At 58.9% G+C, this 22266-nt stretch overlaps 3 protein-coding genes across 7 annotated transcripts in view; 1 reads left to right on the top strand and 2 right to left on the bottom strand.

The window, feature by feature from the left end:
* Nucleotides 1-886, top strand: part of HDAC7 (histone deacetylase 7) — a 43681-nt gene extending 42795 nt beyond the window's left edge. Inside the window, exon 27 of the mRNA XM_039705870.1 lies at nucleotides 101-886. The gene's annotated coding sequence lies outside the window, so the exon portion shown is untranslated. The remainder of the gene's footprint in view (nucleotides 1-100) is intronic.
* LOC120500668 (twist-related protein 2-like) lies at nucleotides 23-7440 on the bottom strand. 2 transcript variants are annotated; one of them, XM_039705849.1, is made up of 2 exons: nucleotides 6090-7440; nucleotides 23-2360 (listed from the first exon to the last, which is right to left on the bottom strand). In XM_039705849.1, exon 1 carries the CDS (start codon nucleotides 6566-6568, stop codon nucleotides 6095-6097), a length of 474 nt encoding a protein of 157 aa, XP_039561783.1. In that variant the 5' UTR covers nucleotides 6569-7440; the 3' UTR covers nucleotides 23-2360; nucleotides 6090-6094. The 2 variants fall into 2 exon arrangements, with proteins under 2 accessions (XP_039561783.1, XP_039561784.1); XM_039705850.1 differs by lacking the exon at nucleotides 23-2360 and adding an exon at nucleotides 2368-5184.
* SLC48A1 (solute carrier family 48 member 1) lies at nucleotides 23-21941 on the bottom strand. 4 transcript variants are annotated; one of them, XM_039705853.1, is made up of 4 exons: nucleotides 21631-21937; nucleotides 16933-17100; nucleotides 15417-15566; nucleotides 23-2360 (listed from the first exon to the last, which is right to left on the bottom strand). In XM_039705853.1, exons 1-3 carry the CDS (start codon nucleotides 21767-21769, stop codon nucleotides 15430-15432), a joined length of 444 nt encoding a protein of 147 aa, XP_039561787.1. In that variant the 5' UTR covers nucleotides 21770-21937; the 3' UTR covers nucleotides 23-2360; nucleotides 15417-15429. The 4 variants fall into 4 exon arrangements, with proteins under 4 accessions (XP_039561787.1, XP_039561788.1, XP_039561786.1 ...); XM_039705854.1 differs by lacking the exon at nucleotides 23-2360 and adding an exon at nucleotides 7580-7972; XM_039705852.1 differs by lacking the exon at nucleotides 23-2360 and adding an exon at nucleotides 11195-11535.
* Between the last annotated feature and the right edge of the window lie 325 nt (nucleotides 21942-22266).

Below are 22266 nucleotides of genomic sequence, written 5' to 3' on the forward strand. Positions count from 1 at the left end.
GCGCCCTCCAAGGAAAGTTTTGAGCCCCCCAAGGAAGATTTGGTGCCCCCCAAGGAAGGTTTTGAGCATCACAAGGAAGATTTGGTGCCCCCCAAGGAAGGTTTTGAGCTCTCCAAGGAAAGTTTTGAGCATCCCAAGGAAGATTTGGAGCCCCCAAGGAAAGTTTTGAGCATCCCAAGGAAGATTTGGTGCCCCCCAGGAAGGTTTTGAGCTCTCCAAAGAAAGTTTTGAGCCCCCCAAGGAAGATTTGGTGCCCCCCAATGAAGGTTTGGAGGCCCCCGTAGGAAGATTTGGTGCCCCCCAGGAAGGTTTTGAGCTCTCCAAGGAAAGTTTTGAGCCCCCCAAGGAAGCTTTGGGGCTCTCCCAGCGAGGGCAGAGCGAGGCTGGAGCGTGGCCGTGCCCGGGGGTCCCTCTGCCCTCGCTGCCCCCTTTGCACTATGGACCCTGGTGTGACCCCGACTCCTCTTCCCGGGGGAATTTCGGGAACCTTCCCCTCCTGCCGAGGTGCCTCGAGCCCTTCCAGCCCCCCAGGGCCCTGGCTGGGTGTGGGTCCAGCCCCTGAGCCCCTCCCCAGATCCCACTGGGGACCCCCGGGGATGCCCCGACCCCCCTGTCCCCGTCCCTGTCCCCACCCAGGGGTGACGGGAGGATCCAGAGCCTCCAACGCGAGCGTTCCACCCCGATTTCCCTTTTCCCATTTCCCCAAAGCCTTCCCTGCAGCCCGAGGGGCTCCCAGCAGGGCCAGGCCCTGTCCTGCCTCTGGGGACAGCGGGGACGCAGCCCCGAGCTGGGGGTGGGGACGGCTCCGGGAGCAGATTTTGTATAAAAACAAAACAAAACAAAAAACAAAACCAATGAAATTTTAAAAGAAAAAAAGGAATGGAAACCCTTGGTGTGGTTCAGGGTGGGGGTCCCTGGGTGGGGGTCCCAGGGGGGATGGAGGGACCTCCCAAGCTGCATCCTGCTGGAATTTACCATGCACGGATTTTTTTGGGGGCCTTTCCCCCCAAAATGGGTCAGAAGGCTCACTAGGATGATGTTTTCCTCATTTTAAGGGGTTTTGGCTCATGTTAAAGTGGTTTTTTTTTCTCATTTACAATGCAGGGGTTTATTTTTTAAACAATCAAGACGCAGCAAAATACTTGAAAATATTTTTTAAAAATATATTTCACCTTTAAAAAAAATTTGATTAGAAACTGGAGTCTCACTCCCACAGATAAGTTTTTGCCCTTTATTTTTCAAGCACAATTATTTGTTGAAAGAAGGTTTTGACTTCTGAAGCCGATTTTGTTTCTCAGCTGTAAAATCCTTCCCGTGAGGCGCCGAACGAAGCCACCACAGCCCTGTTTTTATGGAATTTTCACTTTTTTAAGCACCTCCAGAGTTTTTTTAAGGCTGCAGTCGACTCCCCGGAGCAGAGAATCCACTCCCACTGCACATAAAAATTGGGAATTGGGCAGAAAAAGTCACTCTGGGCCTTCCTGTGGATTCTCTGGTGCGCCCCAAATCTGATCCCAACAGGAATTCCTCTCCATGGAATATTTGGGAGCTCAGGCCTGTTGCAGCCTCCCTGGAAGGGATTTTCCCCCTCTTTTTTCTGCCAGAACAAGCAAAAAACCCTGATTTTTTTTTTTTTGCCTGATTCATAAAATTACCCAGCCCAGGGAGGTGCAGGGGGGACCCGGCAGCACCATTTCCTTAGGAAAAACAAGGATTGAACCTTGGGAAATTCCCCCTGGGCTTTATTGGGGTTGTTCTGTCACCCCAACACCTCCATCGTCCTTTCCCCGCCCCCAAAAGAGCCCAAACCCCCTCAGAGTTCCCAAAATCCCCAAATTCCCGTTGGCTCCGTCTCCAGCCTGGATTCCAGTAAATCCCAAGGGATTTTGGGGTTCCACCCGGGAGTTCTTGAGGCTCCATCTGCGGGGCAGGAGTGGCCGGGGGTCCCTGGGGGGGTCAGCAGCCCCCAAATCCCCCCGGATCCTCATCCATGGGAACACAATCCATGGAACATCCCACGGAGCGGGATGAAAGCGGGGGGACCCCCGAGGTCCTGGGAGGGCTCCTTGGGGGGCTCCAGCCCTTCCCCTTCCCCTCATCCCAGAGGGATTTTCCTGCTCGAGGGGCTCGGCTTCCCGGCAGTCCCGGAGGAGGAATTGGGATCAATCCTTTCCCGAATGAATCACGGCCCCGAGTTCCTGAAGCAGCCCCAGGCAGCTCCTGCTGCGGCTCCCTCGGGCTCATCCCTAAAGTTTTTGGGGTCCCCGGGGCTGTCGGGGTTTGGGGGTCATTCCCTCCTCTCTCCAGGGAGGCTCCTGTGGGGTTTTGGGTGCTGGAGCTGCTTCCATCGAGGCGGAGACCTGGGGGGAGACAGCGGGGTCAGGCTGGGCTGGGAGTCCCAAAATCCTACAAATCCATCCTGTGGGGTTAGGTCAGGCTGGGCTGGGAGTCCCAAAATCCTACAAATCCATCCTGTGGGGTCAGGCTGGGCTGGGATTCCCAAAATCCTACAAATCCATGCCCTGGAGCCAGTGGGGGCAGAGCCTCCCTCGCTGCCTCTGGATCTCGGCATTCCCGGATTTCCCGGAGCCGCGAGGGATGTGCTGGGAATTAAAACCACCCCAATCCCAGCTTTTCCCGCAGATGGGATCTCGGGAGCCCCTCGGGAGCCCCTCGGGAGCCGGGCAGGGCTGGTGGCACCGGAGCCAGGCTGGAGGGTGGAGCAGGAATGGGCTCCGGGGATGGATCCCTGTGGGACTGGGCACCCCAAGCTTTATTCCAGCTTTGTTCCAGCTCTATTCCAGCTTTGTTCCATCCCCTCCCGCTTTGTCTCCGGCTGTTTCCTGCTCGCCCAGCGCTTCTCCTCTCTGCAGAGGAGCCTGGGGAGGGATAAATCAAATCCTCCAGGAATTCACCCCCAGGAGTCGTGCTGGGGGTGGGGGCAGAGGGGAAAATCCCCCAAAGGCCGATGTGGAGCCCTTGGGATGGGTGATGGCACATCCAGGGCACGAGGGCACGGGCAGCCAAAATTCCAGAGGGACCATCTCAACCCAGCCTTGGAAAAAGGGGTCAGCTCCCTGAGCCCAGCGAGGTCTGATCCCAAAAAAACACCTTCCCAGCAGGATTTTGGGATCCTCCAGAGGGCTGGACAAGGTTTAACACCAAAAAACCCTCACGGGGGATTCCAGGGCTTCGGGAGCAGCCCGGCCCTGCAGGATTTGGGATGAAGGAGCTCACGGAGCTCCCTCCTCACCCTCCCTCAGCATCCTTTGTCACGCCAGGAGCTCCTCGCTCCCCTCGGCTGCCGGGAGCCTTCCCTGACAGCCGGGATGAAAAACGGGCTCGTTCCAGAGGCATTCCCGCAGCTCCGGCTGCTTGCAGGGGCCATAAACCCGGAGATATTTCCCCGTTCCCCAGGGCTGGATCCGTGATTTTATGTCTGGATTAATTTTAACTAATCCTCAGCAGTGCGGGGACTCTGCCGTGGAGAGCAGCTCAGCTCCCCTGGGTGGTTTTTTTTTCTGTTTTTAATGAAAATGTGGAGGTTTTTTTTCTGGAAAAAAGAGCTCTGGTTGTGGCTGTGCCAGTTCGGGGGATTTTGGGGAATGTCCCACATCCCTCACCAGGGCGGCTCCTCCTGCCCCTTCCACCCCCAGTGAAAACAGCGGCTCTGGGAAGGGCAGATTTTGGGGAATCCTGTGACCTCCAAACCTGCTCTGCTCCAGGAGGAAACCCCAGGAGCACCAAACCACCCAGGAACAGATTTCTCGGGATTTCGGCAGCTCCTCACCTCTCCTGAGAGCCCAGCCCCAAACTGGGGGTCCTGGACCACCCTGAGCACTTTCACCAGGGGCTGGATCCACTTTTAAGGGACTGGTTTGGGGTGGGAAGGGATCCCTGCTCTCCTGGCGGGCCGCAGAGGGATCCGGGGGATTTTAAAGCAGCTCGAGATGGATTTCCTGAGCAGGGAAATAATAATCGGGAATAGGGAATAGAGAACAGGGATGGGAGCTGTTCCCGAGCTCCCCCCGTGCCCCGGAGCAGCGAGAGGTGTTTATAAATAAAAGCAAATGAAGCAGCCGCCAGACAAAGCCGATTCCAGGCGAGAGCAACAGTCCCCAAAGGGAAGATTTATCCAAGGTCTTTCAGGAGAGACAATTAAGTGAGGGCAACGCGAGAGAGGCGATAAATCCAGGGAGACAAATGAAGGGCAAGGAACATCAGCTCCCAGCCTCTCCCCCCGGCACTTCCAGCTTCCAGCCTCATTTTCTCCTCCGGCAGGGAAAGAAACCATTTTAATGTGCTCAAGACTCTGCCGAGAAAAGCTGAGCTGGGGGAACTTCAAACGTGATTTCTGTTGCCTGAGGGCTCCATCCCTCTTTTTCCCCGGCTGATGTCTCCTGGTTAACGAGGGCACATCCAGCTTTCCCAGCCCTCTTTGATATTTAATAGCTGAGTTCCACCATCCAGGGGCTGCTTTCCATTAGGAAATCCCAACCCCACCGCGTTCATTCCCCACCCCAGGAGGGAGACGGAGCCTCCCCAGCCCGGCACCGCTTCTCCCGCGGCTCTTCGCTGCTTTTGGGGTTTTCTGGGAGAATCCCCCTCCCTCTCCCTCCCTGCCCTGCTGGGATTGTTCACCGGGACCCCAAAACGCCGCAGGCTGGCCCGGGGAGGGCGATTCCCTCCCCAGCTGGAGGATGCAGGCTCGGGATGGATTTGAAGGGGATTGATGATCCCGCTGCGCTCACGGGAGCTCTCCAAAGTGACTGAAGGGGCTTTCATCCCTCCGCTCAGCCCTCAGCTCTGCCAAGAACTCGGTTTAAATGAACAGCTCTGGGAGCCGCGTCGGGTTCTGCACACAGAGGGAGCAGAAATGGGTCTGGGGGTGCTGGGGAGGGGGCTCAGCCTCCCCCACCTCCCCAGGGCAAAGGGATTTTAGTCAGGCTTGGCAAAATTCGGGATGAAGCCGTGCCGAGCAGCTTCCCTGTCTTTGGGGAGCGCCCCCGCAACACCCCCAAAACTGGAGAATCCAACCCCAAAGTGCCAAACCCAGAAGGGGGTGAGGGGTCCAGGAGGGAATGGGGGTCAGCACCCCGACTGGTCCTGGCGGATTTTGGGCATCCCAAAGTGAGGACAAGGGGCCACGCGCTCCTCCTCTGGCCGGCCCCGAAGGGAGGTGACCTGGCAAGGAGAGGATTTAATGTCTGAAACAACAGGGTCTGTCCCCAAAAATTGGTATTTACAGATGAATTTAGCAAAGTGTCAGATTTCCTGCTGGCCAGGAGGGATCTGGCTGGGAAAGGGAGTTTCAAGGTGGCCGATCCTGACAGGAAATCCCCTGGGAGACGCTCGGCACGCTGAGCCAGCTCTGGCACCTCCACGGCCTCGGATTTGGGGCTGTTTGGTGCCCGAGGAGAGGCAGGAGGAGCCCTGGTCCTGCTGGGGACAGCGGAGCCTCTCGGGAGCCGGGGTCCCCTGAGGCATCCCCGGAGCTCCTGGCTTGGGAATGTCCTCTGGAACTTTCTGTTCCTGCTCTGCGGGAAGTGCCGGTGCCTCATCCACCCCGCTCCTCCCGTTCCCGATTCCGCCCAGCCCTAAACCTCTGAATTTTGGATTATTCCCCTCTCAGCATCCTGAGGGACGCTGAGGATGGAGCTGAGTCCATCAGATTTCCCCACGCAGTGCAGGATTCCCGCGGATCCAACGGGATCACGGATCCCATCCTGTCTGCAGAGCGCTGGGAGAGGAACAGGGGGAAGGAGGACACGAGGCCACCCCAGGGCAGGGCGGGGTTGACACCTCAGCAGCCCCAACAAGGCCAGGGCAGAGTTTCAACCAGAATTCCCAGGGTTTCTGGGAATCAACCAGATTTTAAAAACTCCCTTTTGAACCTTTCCCACCCCTGCTGAGCGAGATCAGCCACTCCAGAGCAGCTCAGGAACCGCCACCTCCTCTCGCTCTGGGGTCTGATGGGACAAATCCCTCGTCCCTGGAGTGCCAGGAGGGGCGGCCACGATTCCCAGTGGGATTGAGCTGGGACACCCCTGGAGACCGCGGGGACACGGCGGTGACGCGGCCACACGTACCCGGCTCAGTGGGACGCCGACATGGACCAGGCGCCCTCCATCCTCCACACGGAGAAGGCGTAGCTGAGCCTCTCGTGGGCCAGGAAGTTGCAGCTGGTGGCGACCTTGTGGTCCAGCTCGTCGCTCTGCAGCACCTGGCACAGGAAGTCGATGTAGCGAGCGGCCAACTTGAGCGTCTGGATCTTGCTGAGCTTGTCCGAGGGCAGCGTGGGGATGATCTTGCGCAGCTCGGCGAAGGCGTCGTTGAGGGACTGGGTGCGCTGGCGCTCCCGCACGTTGGCGATGACGCGCTGGGCGTGGGCGTCCTCGGGGGGCTGCGGGGCCGGGCTGCGCCGGCTGCGCTTGCCCTGGGGCGAGGGGGCTCCGCCGGGGCCCTGCCCGCGCTTGCGGCCGCTCTTCCTGGGCAGCCGCTCGGCCTCGTCCTCGCTGGTGGCCGCGCTGCCCTCGGGGGACCCCGGGGAAAGGTTTTCCTCCTTCATCTCCTCGGCTCCCCGGGCTGCGGAGGAGCCGGCCGTGGCTCCCGAGGCGCGGCCCGGAGCATTCGCCCTCGGGGCTCCCCGGGCGCCCCAAGCCCCGCAGAGCCCTCCAAGGAGCTCCTTGGCTTCTCCTTTGGGCCAGGAGAGGAGGGCGCTGGGATGACTTCGGGAACGGCTCCTGCTGATAGGGCGAGCGGGGCGGGGGCGGACCAGGCGCAGACCAATGCAGGGGAACGCCAGCGGCTCTGGAGCTTATGGGTTCCAGATTTCCTCTCTCCCTCCCCACCGCCACCCCGAGCCCTCCGGCACAGATGCTCCGGCTGCCGCCCGCATGTCAGGGACCTTCTCGGTGCCAAGGGAGCCCCAGCCATGGAGCTCAGCGGTGGCTTTGAAAATGATTTTTCAACCCAGTTGACCCCACAAAGAAATGTCGCCTTGTTAGGGGTGGAGGAGGAGACGTTCACCTGTGAGGGAGCCAGGTGGGGATGTGGAGCCGCAGGGGTTGCGATGAGCGGGTCAGGAACTCCCAAAATGCGAAGGAAGAAGCAACCAAAGGGAGATCGGCATCCGTAGGGCTCTTGAGGAAAGGCTTTGGTCAAAATGAGCTTGAGTTTGTGTCCATTTGTCCATCCACCAGGCCATCCCTCCATCCACCCACCCATCCATCCATCCATCCATCCACCCATGGATCCATCCATCCATCCATCCATCCATCCATCCATCCATCCCTCCGTCCGTCCATCCCTCCCCTGCCTCCATTCCTGGCATTCCTCATCATCCTCATCCATCACCAAATTTCTGTAGAGTAAATCCAGTGGCTCCCGGGTGGAAAAGGAAGAGGAAATGGAAGAGGAAGGGGAACAAGAAGAAGGGAAGGGGAAGGGCAGGACCTCTCTGGGAATCCCCCAGGACAGGACTGGGGCCGGATCTGGAGCCCTCTGCTCCAGCAGCGCTGCAGAGGGCTGGGGAGCTGCCACCAGCCCCAGCTGAGGCTCAGCCTGTGCCTGGCCTTTATTCCTTAATTAATTCTTTTTATTTTTTATTGTTTTCCTTTTAAAAGAAAATAAAATTGAATTGAATTTCACCAGGAGAAGGGTTCTGGCTGGGGGAGGGGAGGTTTGGGATCGGGGCTGGGATCCCGGAGCCAAGGGAGGAACACAATGAGCTTTGAAGTGCAGGAAGGAGCAGCCCCACACCCCAAGGGGCTTTTGTCCCCACATTTGGAGGGTTTGTGGCTTTTCCCTCAAACATTTCAATTTGTTCTTTCAGTGAGTGTTTTTTTGGGAGGATATTCATCCAAACTTCTCATGGAAAGGTCACGAGGCACCAAAGTGGTTTCAATAACTCCTCCAGCTCGCTGGGGGTTTTTCTGGTGCTGCTTTTGACACATCAGGGAAAATTTCAAGCCTTAAAGAAAAAAAAAAAACAAAAACCAACTGAGCCAAGCCCAGCTCACTTGACTCAGGGAGAAGTCACCGGATGGGAGATTTGAATTCCCAATTCCCACCAATTCAAGGCTCCTCTGGACACGTCCCCTCCTGGTTTCCCCCCACCTCCTCACATCCATCACCCCCCAGGAGGATTCTGGGGCTTTTTGGGGGAATCTCCTCCCAGGGGACGAGGGGCAGGACAGCAGGAAACAGCCTCGAGTGGTGCCACCAAGGGTTTAGGAAACATTGGGAAAATTCCTCCTGGGCAGGACCCTCCAGCCCAGGGCAGGGGTGGGGCCCCCATTCCTGGGGGGATTTCAAAGTGGAGGTGGCACTTGGGGACATGGCCAGGGTGGCCTTGGCAGTGCTGGGGAAACATTTGGTGCTCTCAGAGGGTTTTGTTTCGCTTCGTTTTGAGATTTTCTTTCCGAGCTCCTTTTCTTTGTTCCGGAGGACAAAAATAATCCCCGTTTCATCCCGCGTGAAGAAAAAAAACCAACAAAAAACCAACAAAAAAAAGAGGATAAGGCTGATAAATGGGGAAGATGAAAGGGAGCCGGGAACAGCCGCTGCCCCTGGAGGCCGGGAAGCGCCTCGAGACCCGCAGGTTTTTCCAGTTACGGCGGCCTCGAGTGGAAACAGCTGCGGGGCGGCCAAAAAACGCGGAGCATCCGCGCCGCGTGTGGTTGCCGCGGCAACCGCGGGGAATTTGGGGCGCTGGGATGGCGCTGGGAAGGGGAACCCGCGGGGCTTTGATCCCGGCTGATGGATGGCCCTGGAGCCTCTTCCCCGCCGCGCTGACCTCACGCTCCTGGAACGCGCCGGGATCTGTCAGAGCTCGGCGGTCAGGGGGTCCCGGGGGGTGCAGGGGGTCCTGGGGGCAATGGGAGCGATCCCGGAGTTCTCCTGAGGGATGGGGTCGGGATGAGCCGTGGGGTGAGGCGAGGGAGGGACCCTGTGGGTGCCGTCCCCCATCCCCGGCTGGGCCCATCCTGTTCCACTTAATTCCGACACGTGAAAGTTCCTTCCCCCCTTTTCTCCCCCATCTGGCCATCAAAGCTGGGATCGGGGTCCCGCTGCCAGGAACTGTCCTGAGCTCTCCCAGCACGGAGCTGGGAATGTTGGGAATGTTGGAAATGTTGGGATCAGCCCCGGCTCAGCCCCTCCGAGCCCTTCCCAGAGCTGCCCTTGGGTCGGCACCGACCCCGGATCCTGCCCGGATCTGCCGCAGATCCCTCAGGATCCTGCTGGGAAGAAATGTCCCCAGGAGCTTCTCCCATTTCCTCCAGGTCTCTCCTCCTGCTTTGTCACCCTGGAGCCACCCAGGGAGGGGTTCCCAGGGGCTGGGGAGGGGACAGGAGGGGACAAACGGGGAGGAGAGAGTGGAAGCTCCTGTCCTGCACCTCGGGAGCGAATCAAAACCCCTGGGAGTGTCCAAGGCTGGGCTCAGATCCTCCAGCATCCAACTCCTGGGCACCTCTGACTCCAATTCCAGGCATCCAGAGCTGTCTCCTCATCCTTCCTTCACTCACCTTTTCCTTCTGAGAGCATCCATGCCCTTTGTCTCCCCACTCTCTCCTGCACAGGATTCCCAATCCCAATAAAAATCCCAACAAAGCCAGAAAATTAGATTTTTTTTTCCACCCCTGGTGCACTGAACCTCGTTGTTCCATTTAAAAGGAATTGGACTTGGGAAAATCAGTGGGGTTTGTGTGCAGGGAGCTGGGGCAGATCCAGAAAAAATCCCCAAAAAATCCATGCCGACCTCGGCCTGCCCCACGCTGAGCCACAGGATCAGCTCAGGAATTTGTGGGAATCATCACCCGCTCAAGAATTTGTGGGAAAGAGGAGTCCAGGAGCGCCCTTAGCAACCAGACAAACATTTGTGGGGGGTTCTGTTCCATCCAGGAGGGGAAAACCCTCTGGAAAAACCCAGGAAATGCGGTGTTGGGAGGGCAGGGGGGAATTTGCACCGGCGGTCCCTTCCCAGATCCTCCCCATGGAGCAGACCCTGGGTGCTGCTCCCGCACAACCTCATCCCCCACGCTCCTGCTCACGGCAAACCAGCCGGGATTTGGGGATGGCAACGGGGAGAGAGCAAAAATGGGAAGAAAATTTAGGGTTTTTTTATCCCAGGGGTAACCAGAGCTGGGTTCCATCCAGGGGAAGAGGGAGACACTGGAGAACCCGCAGTAAATCCCAGTTTTCCTTGGGATCTTATCCACGAGCAGCAGAGCCTGTGAGCGGGATGGGGCTGTGGAGAGAAGGGAGGGATGGACGGATGGATGGATGGACGGATGGATGGATGGAGGGATGGAGGATGGAGGGACGGAGGGATGGATGATGGATGGATGGATGGATGGATGGATGGATGGATGGAGGATGGATGGATGGACGGACGGACGGATGGATGGATGGATGGATGGATGGATGATGGATGGATGGATGGACGATGGATGGATGGATGGAGGATGGATGGATGGATGGACGGATGGATGGATGGATGGATGGACGGATGATGGATGGATGGATGGATGGATGGATCCATGGGTGGATGGATGGACCCATGGACCCATGGACCCATGGATGGATCCCTGGATAGATCCATGGATGGAACCACATCCCAGGGTAACGCTGAATTATTTTTCTGGGACTCCGCTTCCTGCCTCCCTGCTGGGCCAAACTGGAGCCCAGAGGGGGCTTGGAAAAGCCCCTGGAGCTGCAAACCATGGATGTCCCCTAGGCCAGGGTGTCCCCAGCCCCTCAGACCATCCAGGGTGGGGGTTCCTGGCAGCAGCAGGGGATGCACCCCGCTCTCCCAGAGCCGCCCCCACCCCCTCGCAGCCCCGCAGCACATCTGGGACACCCCCGGAGCCTTCAAAGCCGTGGCTGGGGAGAGACGAAAGGCCCGGCTCAACTCCTGGCCGCAGATGAAAGGAAAACTCTCCCTCGGCGGCTGGAACGAGTTCCCGGAGCTCCGGAGCTCCGGAGCGGGGCTGCAGGGGCCCATTTCCTGCCCGCCTGCACAGGGACCCCGCAGCAGATTCCCGGGGCTGCCCGAGAGGGCTCCGGGCTCCCCGAGGGGCTCCCTGGGCTGGGGGGGATGAGGGCAGTGGGACGGGGAGGGAAAAGCTCCTGCAGGACGAGCCTGGGGCGGGGCAGCGGCTGCCGGGCGGATGCGAGCGACAGATTTTCCTCATTTCGTCCCAGGAAATTCTATTCCGGTTAAAAGGCGTTTGATGTGCACGGAGCGGGCGGGGGGAGGCCGGGCTGGGGTTGGGTTTCTCTCCGATTGTTGGGCTTTATGGGGTTGATGAAGCAGCTCAAAGCTCCCAGATTTTCGGGGCTGCAGAATGTAGAGTTGAATTTTGGGGTTTGTGACAAGGTGGAGGAGGAAGGGACGGAGCCACGAGCGCCCCAGGGCTCCTCCTCTCCTGGTTTTCCAAAGGGTTGATCCTTCTCCATCAGGGAAGGGGAATCCTCCAGCTCCTCATCTCCTCCATCACCAGGAATCAAAGGAATAAAAAGGTTTTTTCCAGGCTGGAAAAGAGAAATGTCCCAGTGTCGTGGGGACTGGGGGTTCTCGGGGGGACCAGGGGGTCTTGTGGAATTTGAGGTTTCCTGAGGGCTGGCGGGGATGGATTTTGGGGTTTATCAGCCAATAAAAGGGGTAAAAGCCACTGCAAAGTGAGGCAGAGCCACCCCAAGGGACAGGCAGGAGGAGCAGGGCTGCTGCTTCCCCCTGGTCGTTATTCCAGCCCATTCCCCACGTCCTTCTCTCCCACTCCTGGATGAGGAGGAAGAGAAGCAGTGACCCTTCCATGGGAAGTGGTTCCAGCCCAGCTCCAGGATGGGAAGGAGCAGAGGGACCCCGGAGGGGCCGGGACCCCCCAATGACCCCTCTGCCTTGGCCCCTTTGGGCTCTCCACAAACCCCAAACCCCATCCCAAAGGCCCTTCCCAGCTATCCCAGCCTGGGGATTTTCAGCCTCCTCGTTAAGCACTGGGCCCATATTGAACCGTTTTATTCCCTTGGTTGCTCTCCAAGCTGAGAATTGTCCTAAAAATAACCATTCCCAGTTCTGTGTGTGACGCTCCCCCCCTCTCCCAGCCCCTGGCTCTGTCCCAGCTCCCCCAGCTCCGGTGAGTTCATCCCGACACCAAATCCTGAAGATCCTTTAGGGATCTTTAATCCCAGAGCTGCTTCTCGCCCGAGGAGCCTCCTGGAGCACGAGGATTCCCCGGGAATGGCAGCAGGGCTGGGCTCGTGTCCGTGTGTCCGGCACCCTCCCAGCTGGACACGGCCCCTGGGAGCCAGGACACTCCTTTGGGATTCCTGGCTCCAGCCCCAAGCCCTTCCTCAGGGACTCCTCCAGATGCTCAGGATGCTGTGAGCGAGGTGGAATTTGGGGGATTTGCTGATTTTTCCCAGCTGGGGAACAAAGGGCGAATCCAGCGCCGCGTCCAGGGAGCAGGGACACCACGTGTGGTGACATCCTGGTGTCCTGGAAGGTCTGGGACACGCTCCTGTCCGTGCCTGTGCACTTCACCCTGCTAGCCCTCATTCCCAGGGAATGGCACAGACTTCCAGGGGAAGGATCCCCCTGGGAACAGCCACCTGCAGGACCCTCTGGGTCTGTCCCCAGACCCTCCTGCAGGACCCTCTGGGTCTGTCCCCAGACCCTCCTGCAGGTCCCTCTGGGTCTGTCCCAGACCCTCCTGCGGGTCCCTCTGGGTCTGTCCCCAGACCCTCCTGCAGGTCCCTCTAGGTCTGTCCCCGAGCCCAGACCCTCCTGCAGGTCCCTCTAGGTCTGTCCCAGACCCTCCTGCAGGTCCCTCTGGGTCTGTCCCAGACCCTCCTGCGGGTCCCTCTGGGTCTGTCCCCAGACCCTCCTGCAGGTCCCTCTACGTCTGTCCCCAAGCCCAGCCTGTCCCCAATCCAGCACCACCCTCTGGAAGCCCCAGGACCCCTCTGCTGCAGCCCCAGGGCCACGCTGGGGACACCCAGCCGGGATTTTTGTCCCTGCACACAAGGACAGTGTCCCCAGCGCCCCCCTCCCCCAAAGGCACCTGGAGGGTCCCCAGCCCCACGAGGCTCATCCGGAGCCTTGGAGGCGCCGCTTCCGCCCTCGCCACATCTTGAGAGCAGATTGGGAAAATGCAAAAAACCTGTGGCTCCCTTCGGGTGCCTTTGAATCCCTCCACGGGCAGGAAAAGTGGGATTGGGGTCACTGCTGGACCCTGGGGAGGTGCCGAGACCCCCCCAGTGGGTCCCAGGGAGGTGTTGGTGACAGTGGGAGCCACAGGAGCCCTCCATGACCCTCAATACCCCCCAAAATCCAGCAGAGGCTCCCCAGTTCCTGGAGATTCCTCAGGCTGCCCAGCCCCAGGGCGTGAGGAATGATGCAAAGGGAAAAATGGGCAATTCCATGAAAAATGGGGCTGGGAAAGGCTGGTGCAGCCAGAGAATGGGACAGGGCGGCTGGGATTGGTGGGGGCTGTGGGGAGAGAAGGGGTCAGGGTGAGGGGATGGATTTGAGTCTTCCTGGAGCCAGCAGGACCTCTGTCCCCTCCTGTCCCAGTGCCAGGAAATGGGAATTCCAGCTGGGATCCTTCCCTCAGCCCAGGGCTGGGTCCTTGTGGGGACCTGGGCCACCCCTGCAGGGCCACGCTGAGCTCCTCGGCGGCCCCCGGGCACAGGGCTGTCCCTGTTTTGGGGGTGTCCCCGGTTTTGGGGTGTCCCAGGTGCTTTTGGGGTCTCGTTCGCCCCCCCCAGCCCGGGCTGTGCCACTGCCGCCCCCTGGCGGCTCCTGCGGGCCCTGCACCCGGGGCTCCCTGAGTGTCCCCGGTGTCCCCAACGTGTCCCCTCCCCTGGACCCCACCCCACAGCGCGGAATGGGAACTCAGGGCTGACCCCAAAGCCCTGAGTGTCCCCGGTGTCCCCAACGTGTCCCCTCCCCTGGACCCCACCCCACAGCGCGGAATGGGAACTCAGGGCTGACCCCAAAGCCCTGAGTGTCCCCGGTGTCCCCAACGTGTCCCCTCCCCTGGACCCCACCCCACAGCGCGGAATGGGAACTCAGGGCTGACCCCAAAGCCCCCCCTGCCCCTCACTCATTTCCAGGGAGAAGGGGTGGAATCACCACCACTTCCCCAAAAATCCCTCTGGGCTGAAATGCCCGAATCCCGAGGGATTTGTGAGGGGAAAATCCACCTCAGACTCCCTGTGGCTGAGGAAGTGAGGGGTTAAACCCTCCCCATCACCCCAGAAGGTGCCATTCCCACCCGTCCTTCCCAGTTCCCCAGGGAACTCCAGGGCAGCCAGGCTGGTGAGGGAGGGCTGTATTTGTGGTGGCACAGGGTGACAGCAAGGGTGGCACCGACCCCGGCACCCCCGAGGTGCAAACCAGGAGGAATCCATGTAAAAATAGAGGGAATATTTACACACAGCATCCTTTAAAAAGCTGGCATGTGGGGTGGGGACTCCAGGGCTACAACGTGGCCCAGGGGCTGGGTTTAGGGACTCCAGCACGTCACAGCCTCACCCCAAAGATGCTCCTCAACCCATGGGGTCACCTGAGCAGCCCCTGTCCCCTCCCCTCTCCTTCTGCTTCCACAAAAACATTTTTTCTCTGTTTTTTTCCCCAGGAATCCTCTCCCTGAGGCTCAGGCAGGGCAGGCCCTGGCCCTGCACCCCTTTCCCCCCAACACCTTTTCCCCACACACCTGCTGCTGCAACTTCAAGTGGTAAATAAACAGCATTTATGGTTAAACACGGGATCCCACTCCTTTTGAAAACCAGCCTGGGAGCTTTGGGATGAGCTTTGGGATGAGCTGTGCTCTGCCAGGAGCAGCACTCCCAGCTTTGGGATGAGCTTTGGGATCAGCTGTGCTCCGCCAGGGGCAGCATTCCCAGCTTTGGGATGAGCTTTGGGATGAGATGTGCTCACCAGCCAGGGGCAGCATTCCCAGCTTTGGGATCAGCTGTGCTCTGCCAGGGCAGCATTCCCAGCTTTGGGATCAGCTGTGCTCTGCCAGGGGCAGCATTCCCAGCTTTGGGATCAGCTGTGCTCTGCCAGGGGCAGCATTCCCAGCTTTGGGATCAGCTGTGCTCCTCGGCTGCCCCAAACCCCAAAGCCCTGGAGAGGCAGGACCTGGCTGGGAGCTCAGCTGGGCCCTTCCCCTGGAGCAGAGAGGTGACACAGGAGCAGGGCAGTGACAAGGGTGGGGACTGCCACCCCTGTGGCACCACAGAATGCTCCGGGAGCCCTTCCCCTCCCTCCCTCCCTCCCTCCTCCCAGAACCAGCAGCGACGAGCGAGGAAAAGCCAGCAGGAAAAGCCCCTCTGTGCGGACAGACGGACGGACGGACAGCCAGCCAGCCCCGGGAGGGGCTCCGGCCCCGTGCCCACGCCTCTCACACCTTTCTGGGAGGCTCAGAAGTCGCTGAGGATGCTGATGTCGGCGAACTCGGCGCGGTAGCGGTGCGAGTAGAGGCTCAGCAGCAGCGCCCACTTCAGCGCCATGAAGCTCCACACGCAGGACAGGTAATAGCTCTTGGGGTCAGTCAGGGCTGGGGGAAAATGGACAGGGAACAGCTCTTGGGGTCAGTCAGGGCTGGGGGAAAACAGGGAACAGCTCTTGGGGTCAGTCAGGGCTGGGGGAAAACAGGGAACAGCTCTTGGGGTCAGTCAGGGCTGGGGGAAAACAGGGACAGGTAACAGCTCTTGGGGTCAGTCAGGGCTGGGGGAAAACAGGGATTTGTGGGAATTCCAGCCCCTGGGAGCTCGGTGTGCCCTGAATTCCACGGGAATGGGAGGATTTCCCCGGCTCTGCCAGCCGCGTTCAGAGCTAGTCTGGTTCAGGGATGGGATTTGTGGGAATTCAGGAATTTGTGGGGATTCCTGGGCTGTGGGGATTCCTGGGCTGCGGGGGTTCCTGGATTTGTGGGGATTCCTGGATTTGTGGGGATTCCTGGGCTGTGGGGGTTCCTGGATTGTGGGGATTCTGGGATTTGTAGAAATTCCTGGATTGTGGGGATTCTGGGATTCATGGGAATTCCTGGATCGTGGGGATTCCTGGAATGTGGGGATTCCTGGATTGTGGGGATTCCTGGATGTGTGGGAATTCCTGGATCATAGGGATTCCTGGATCATGGGGATCCCTCGATTTAGGGGATTCCTGGATCATGGGGATCCCTGGATTGTGGGGACCCCTGGATTTCCCTAAAAATTGTGGGGATAAGACTTTCCCTAAAAACCCCAATTTCCTCCCCAAACAATTTTCCAAGAAAGGAGGGGATGGCAAATATTTGGTTTTCCTTTCATAGCTGTATTTTTAAGGATTTCACACGTGGATTTTCATCCCTTTGCAGCAGGAAAACTCCACGGGGAGTTTCTTCAGGCTGAGCCAAGGGATGTTTTTGGGTTGTGACCCCCAGAACAACCCCGTGGGGCTTCTGAGCAAACAACAAACACAGAAAACCTCCAAGAAAACAAGGCCCAAACGTTCTCCCTTTGGTCTGGGCCAAGGAAATCGCGGCAGGGATCTGGAACCATTCCTTAGGGAATGTTCAAGGGTTGGGAGCTGGGAATGCTGAGTCAGCACCGAGGCTGGGCTTGGAGCTGCTCCAGGAGGGATGGCCGAGACCTTTGCCGTGGAAATGAGGAAATTCCCAGGTTTTTGGGGGGCTTTGTAATGAGAATGAAGAAATTCACAGATTTTTGGGGGGACTTTGTCATGGAAATGAGGCAATTCCAGGTTTTTTTGGGAGCTTTGTCATGGAAATGAGGCAATTCCAGGTTTTTTGGATGTCACAGCAGGGCAGGGAAATGCGGTGACATCCCTGCAGGCTGTCCCCAGAAGAGGAGGTGGCAGGAGCACCCCCAGCCCTGCTCTGTCCCCACCCCCCAGTGTCCCCAGTCCCTCCCAGTACTCACACTGGTGCTGGGTGATGGCCAGGGCCAGGAAGGCGCAGAAGCCCAGCCCGGAGAGGGCAGAGAAGAGGATCCCGACGGAGAGGAAGAACCTCAGCCCTTTTAACCAGGTCCTCCAGTAATCCTGCAGGTACATCACATGCGTGATTAGGGCCCAGAGCGCCAGCACACCTGTCCAGGTGACAGCAGGGACATCAGAACAGCACCCATGGACAGGTAAAGCACAGCCCAACCCCCCAGAACAGCTGGGAACAGCTGGACACCTGTCCAGGTGACAGCAGGGACATCAGAACAGCACCCATGGACAGGTAAAGCACAGCCCAACCCCCCAGAACAGCTGGGAACAGCTGGGAACAGCAGCACACCTGTCCAGGTGACAGCAGGGACATCAGAACAGCCCCCCAGCCCCTCCTGCCCAACCAGGACCTGCTGCCCCCCTGCCCACATTCCCTGCTCAGGACAGGCTGGGTTCCCACCCGGGACCCCCACAGGACACCCCATGAGCAATCCCCCCGTGCTGGGGGTCCCCAGGCTGGCGGGAGGGATTTGGGATTGGGGCAGATCCCGTGGCCACAGCTGCAGAGTCATCACACCCCAAACTGTGCCAGGGTCTGGTGACAGAGCTGAGCCCCAAGTTCCCCAAAATCCACCTGCCCCACTTCCTGCTGCCCTGGGTTTCAGCACTTTTGAGCCACATTTCCTACAGAAATGGGGAACTTTGGGTTTGGAGTCAGCAAAAAGCTGTTCCCCGCTGAGCCTGCCCGGATGACTCAGCAGAACTGCCCTGAATGCTGAGTCAAGGTTTGCTGCTCCCGCCCCAACATCGCTGCTGCTGCACCAGAGCGCCTCGAGTTCCCTGGACTCAAACCCTGATCCTGTTCCAAGCCAAACCCTGACCCAAACCCTGATCCAAACCCTGACCCCAAACCCTGATCAAACCCTGACCCCAAACCCTGACCCAAACCCTGACCCCAAACCCTGACCCAAACCCTGACCCCAAACCCTGACCCAAACCCTGACCCCAAACCCTGACCCAAACCCTGACCCCAAACCCTGACCCAAACCCTGACCCCAAACCCTGACCCAAACCCTGACCCCAAACCCTGACCCAAACCCTGACCCCAAACCCTGACCCAAACCCTGACCCCAAACCCTGACCCAAACCCTGACCCCAAACCCTGACCCAAACCCTGACCCCAAACCCTGATCCAAACCCTGACCCAAACCCTGACCCCAAACCCTGATCCTATTCCAATCCAAATCCTGATCCAAACTCTAATCCAAGCCCAGGCCCAAGCCCTGATCCAATCCCTGACCCAAACCCTGATCCAAGCGCTGATCCAGTTCCAATCCAAACCCCGATCCAAACCCTGATCCAATTCCAATCCAAACCCTGATCCCAACCCTAACCCAAGGCTCAATCTAAACCCTGACCCAAACCCTGATCCAGTTCTAATCCAATCCCCGATCCAAGCCCTGGCCCAGCTCTCCAGAGGCAGCTCTGGGCCAAAACATCACCTGAAAAACTCAGGGTTTTAAACCGTTTTTAGCGGGAAATGAAGTACAAGTTGTGACCTTTGAAAGCTGGGGGAGACTGACTGCAGGAGCTGCAGGTTTTCAGCCCAGGGACTGCCCCAAACCCAGCCCTGCTGCCCTAAAGCACCTTGTCCCTAAAGCCTGAGCCAGGGCACAAAACCCCAGAGCCCAGACAGCTCCAGTCCCACCCAAGCCCCTCAGAAAACCACAAATCCCTGTGGATTTACCCCAAACCCGAGGGCCCTGGAGCCAGGGAATCAAACCCAGATCATCCCAGGATACAAAACAAGGAAAGGGCCCCAGACAGCCCCAAGGAGAGAGGAGCTCGCAGGTATCAGGGCAAGATCAATTCCTGGGTAAAACACAAAAACCTCCCAGCACCCTTGGAGGGAGCTGAAAGAAATCCCAGAAGTTCCAGGCAGGGCAGGGGAATGATTTTCCCCCATCACACCCAAATATTTGGATAATATTTGGGTTGTTTGAGCTCACGGGAAACAAACTTTCCCTCTCTGCAAACATCCAAACAAAAACTGGGACAAATACGAGGTTTTGTCAGCCTCCTGCTCCTCCTGGAGGGATCCTTCAACCCCAGGGGAGTTTTTCTGGGATTGTTCCACGTGGCCCACATGGAAATCCTGGGGAAAAACAACAAATCTGCAGCAGAGACAAAAAAAAAATCCCCAAATAAACAAAAAATTCAGATTTATTCTGCAAGGAGCCCCCTGACTCCAGCATTCCTGCAAGGAGCATCCAGCTCCAAAGGTGTGCTGATGGCAAAGAAAATGAGGGTAAAAATAAAAAGTGACATTAAAAACTCCCTGAAAACGGGGACCAGCTCCAAGACTGAGGATTTTTTCTGTGTGTTTACAAAGCCTTCAGTCCTTTTGTAGCTAAACAATCCCCTTTTATCCACTCCAGCTGCAGCATCAGCTGGAACGAGCTGAAATCCCCACTCCAACAGGAGCTGGAGCTTTGCCAAGCGAAATTTTGCCATTTCCATGTTTGCCAAACTTTGCCTCTCCTGGGGGAACCCGGGAGCATCAGCTGGGTTTGGAACAGGTCAAAAATGGGGGGATTTCCCTGCCAAAAGGGAGATATTTTAGGAAAATATCTGGAAGGAGAGGAGCCTTTGGAATATTCTGGTGCTGTACCAGATCCCACTCCTTCCATCTCTCAGGTGTTTTTACAATTCTCCAAGAGTCTCCCAAGCCCCTGTGCCTGGGTGGAAATGGAATTAAACCCCTGGGACACAAGGGGTTTAATTTCATTAATTCCAGCCCCAGCCTCGTTTTCCCTCCATGGAACTTCAGACTTGGCTCAAGTTTTGACTGTAAATAACAGGGAATGAGTGAAATTTAGGGCTGATTCCCAAGCAGGAAAGGGTCTCTGGGAGATAAGGGAAATATCAACAAACTGATAGCAGAGACAAAGCTGGAGATTCCTCAGAACCAGGAGGAATTCTTCCAGCCAGGAAGGCTGTGGATAAACATCCTCAAACACAGATCCAAAGGCACAGCAGAGGCATTAAAAACGAGATAAACACGGGCCCACAGGCAGAGCTTGGCTTAATCAGGGCACTTTGAGGAGGATCTGCAAATTCTGCTGTCAAAATTCCACCCAAAATTCCTCTGTCCAAATTCCTCTGTCAAGATTCTTCCCAGAATAAAAACACAGCAGAAAGAGCAAATGAAGTGTTTTTTTGTTTTTTTTTTCTTTTCTCCTGCATTTCTGGCTCAAGATCCCCCCAGTTTTGTGCCACCCAGCAAAGCAAAGTGTGGGAATTCTCTGCTGAATCCCAGCTCCTGCTGGAATTAAAAGCTTTTTTTTTTATTTTGAGACAAGCCCAGCCCTGTACCTCACCCTTGGATCCTTTCTAAATTTTAACTTCACTTTCTGCTGCTCCTCTGGCAGGAATTCAGCCAGGGAAGCCCTGGAGCTGCAGCACTGTCCTGCTCCACCCCAGCCATTAACCAGAGCCACAAACCCCCACATCTCCCAGATCCCTGGGCAGCTCAGGTGCAGTTTTACCCCTGAAGCCCAAACCCCTCTTTCGGAGGGTCTGCTTGCAGCATTTGGGGGAATCAGGAGGATTTCTTTGCTTCCCTGAAAACCTCAGCCCCGAGGAAGGGGCTGCTCGGCCCCATTGCTGCTCTGACACCCCCTGAGCCCTGACAGCCCCCAATTCCTGCCCTGACACCCCCTCAGCCCTGACAGCCCCTCAGCTCTGACACCCCCCAATTCCTGCTCTGACAGCCCCCAGTTTCTGCCCTGACAGCCCCCAACTGCTGTGTTGACACTCCCTCAGCCCTGACACCCCTCAAATGCCCCCTCAGTCCTCAGATCCCCCCTCAAACCTCCCCTCAGCCACGGGGAAGGGGCTCCTCGGCCCCACCATCACCCTCACTCCCCTCACAGATCCCTCACAGCCCCCTCAGGGCTGAGGAAGGGGCTCCTCACACCCCTCAGTCCCCTCAGGGCTGAGGAAGGGGCTCCTCACACCCCTCACTCCCCTCACACCCCTCAGGGATGAGGAAGGGGCTCCTCACACCCCCACAGCCCCCTCAGCCACGGGGAAGGGGCTCTTCACTCCCCCTCATCCCTCACAGCCCCCTCATGGCTGAGGAAGGGGCTCCTCACCCCCCTCACACCCCTCAGGGCTGAGGAACGGGCTCCTCACTCCCCTCACACCCCTCAGTCCCCTCAGCCATGGGGAAGGGGCTCCTCACAACCCTCACACCCCTCAGGACTGAGGATGGGGATCTTCACTCCCCTCACACCCCTCAGGGATGAGGAAGGGGCTCCTCACACCCCTCACAGCCCCCTCAGCCATGGGGAAGGGGCTCCTCACTCCCTTCACCCCCCTCAGGGCCGAGGACGGGGCTCTTCTCACCCCTCACGCCCCTCAGGAATGAGGAAGGGGCTCCTCGACCCGCTCCCTCAGGCCCAGCCCCGATCCCCTCCCTCACCGCGACCCCGCTCAGCCCTCCCGGCCCGGCCCGGTGTCCCCTGGCCCCGGTGTCCCCTCATCCCCGGTGGCCCCTGGCCCCGGTGCCGTACCTAGAGCCTTCCCGGCCCGGTGTCCCCGGCCCCGGTATCCCCCGACCCCGGTATCCCCCGGCCCCGGTGTCCCCGGCCCCGGTGTCCCCGGTATCCCCGGTGCCGTACCCGAGAGCCCGCCGGCCGCAGCCGTGCCGGGCTGGCGCAGCGCGGGAACGACGCTCCAGGCGCAGAAGGCCGAGAGGCCGCTCAGGGCGCCGAAGGACGCGTAGGCGACACGGAGCGCCAGGGCCCCGCTCAGCGCCATGGCGGCCTCGGCGCGGCCCGCCCACGGCACCGGGACACGCCTCGGGGATGGGACACACCCCGTGAACGGGACACGCCTCGGGAACGGGACGCGGCACCGGGACCGGGACAGGGACAGGGACACTCCCCGGGACACGGCACCGTCCACCGGGACCTGGACACGCCCACAGACACCGGGGCACGCCCACCGGGACCGGACCCAGACCGGGACACGCCCACAGGCACCGGGACACGCCCACATGCACCGGGACACGCCCACAGATCCCGGGACACGCCCCCATTCCGCCCTGTCCCAGCGCCCCCTGGCGGGCGGGAGGACCGAGGAGGGGACTCGAAGGGACGGGGACACCGGGGGGACACGGGGGGGACACGGGGGCGTGGGGACACTGCGGGAGGACACGGAGAACACCGGGGGGACACGGAGAACACCGGGGGGACACGGCGATCCCGCGGCACACAGGGCTCGGGCGGGGCACACCGGGGACACCGGGAGCGTGT

Source organism: Passer montanus, unplaced genomic scaffold (assembly GCF_014805655.1).
Source record: "Passer montanus isolate IOZ18808 unplaced genomic scaffold, ASM1480565v1 scaffold187, whole genome shotgun sequence".
NCBI lineage: Eukaryota > Metazoa > Chordata > Aves > Passeriformes > Passeridae > Passer > Passer montanus.

Bases quoted from the DNA above. Each gene is read 5' to 3' on its own strand.
- LOC120500668 (XM_039705849.1), bottom strand. From the start codon at position 6,568: ATGAAGGAGGAAAACCTTTCCCCGGGGTCCCCCGAGGGCAGCGCGGCC.
- SLC48A1 (XM_039705853.1), bottom strand. From the start codon at position 21,769: ATGGCGCTGAGCGGGGCCCTGGCGCTCCGTGTCGCCTACGCGTCCTTC. The intron at 17,101-21,630 runs GTACGGCACCGG...TCACCTGGACAG, and splicing joins TGCGGCCGGCGGGCTCTCGG to GTGTGCTGGCGCTCTGGGCC. The intron at 15,567-16,932 runs GTGAGTACTGGG...ATTTTCCCCCAG, and splicing joins GGCCATCACCCAGCACCAGT to CCCTGACTGACCCCAAGAGC.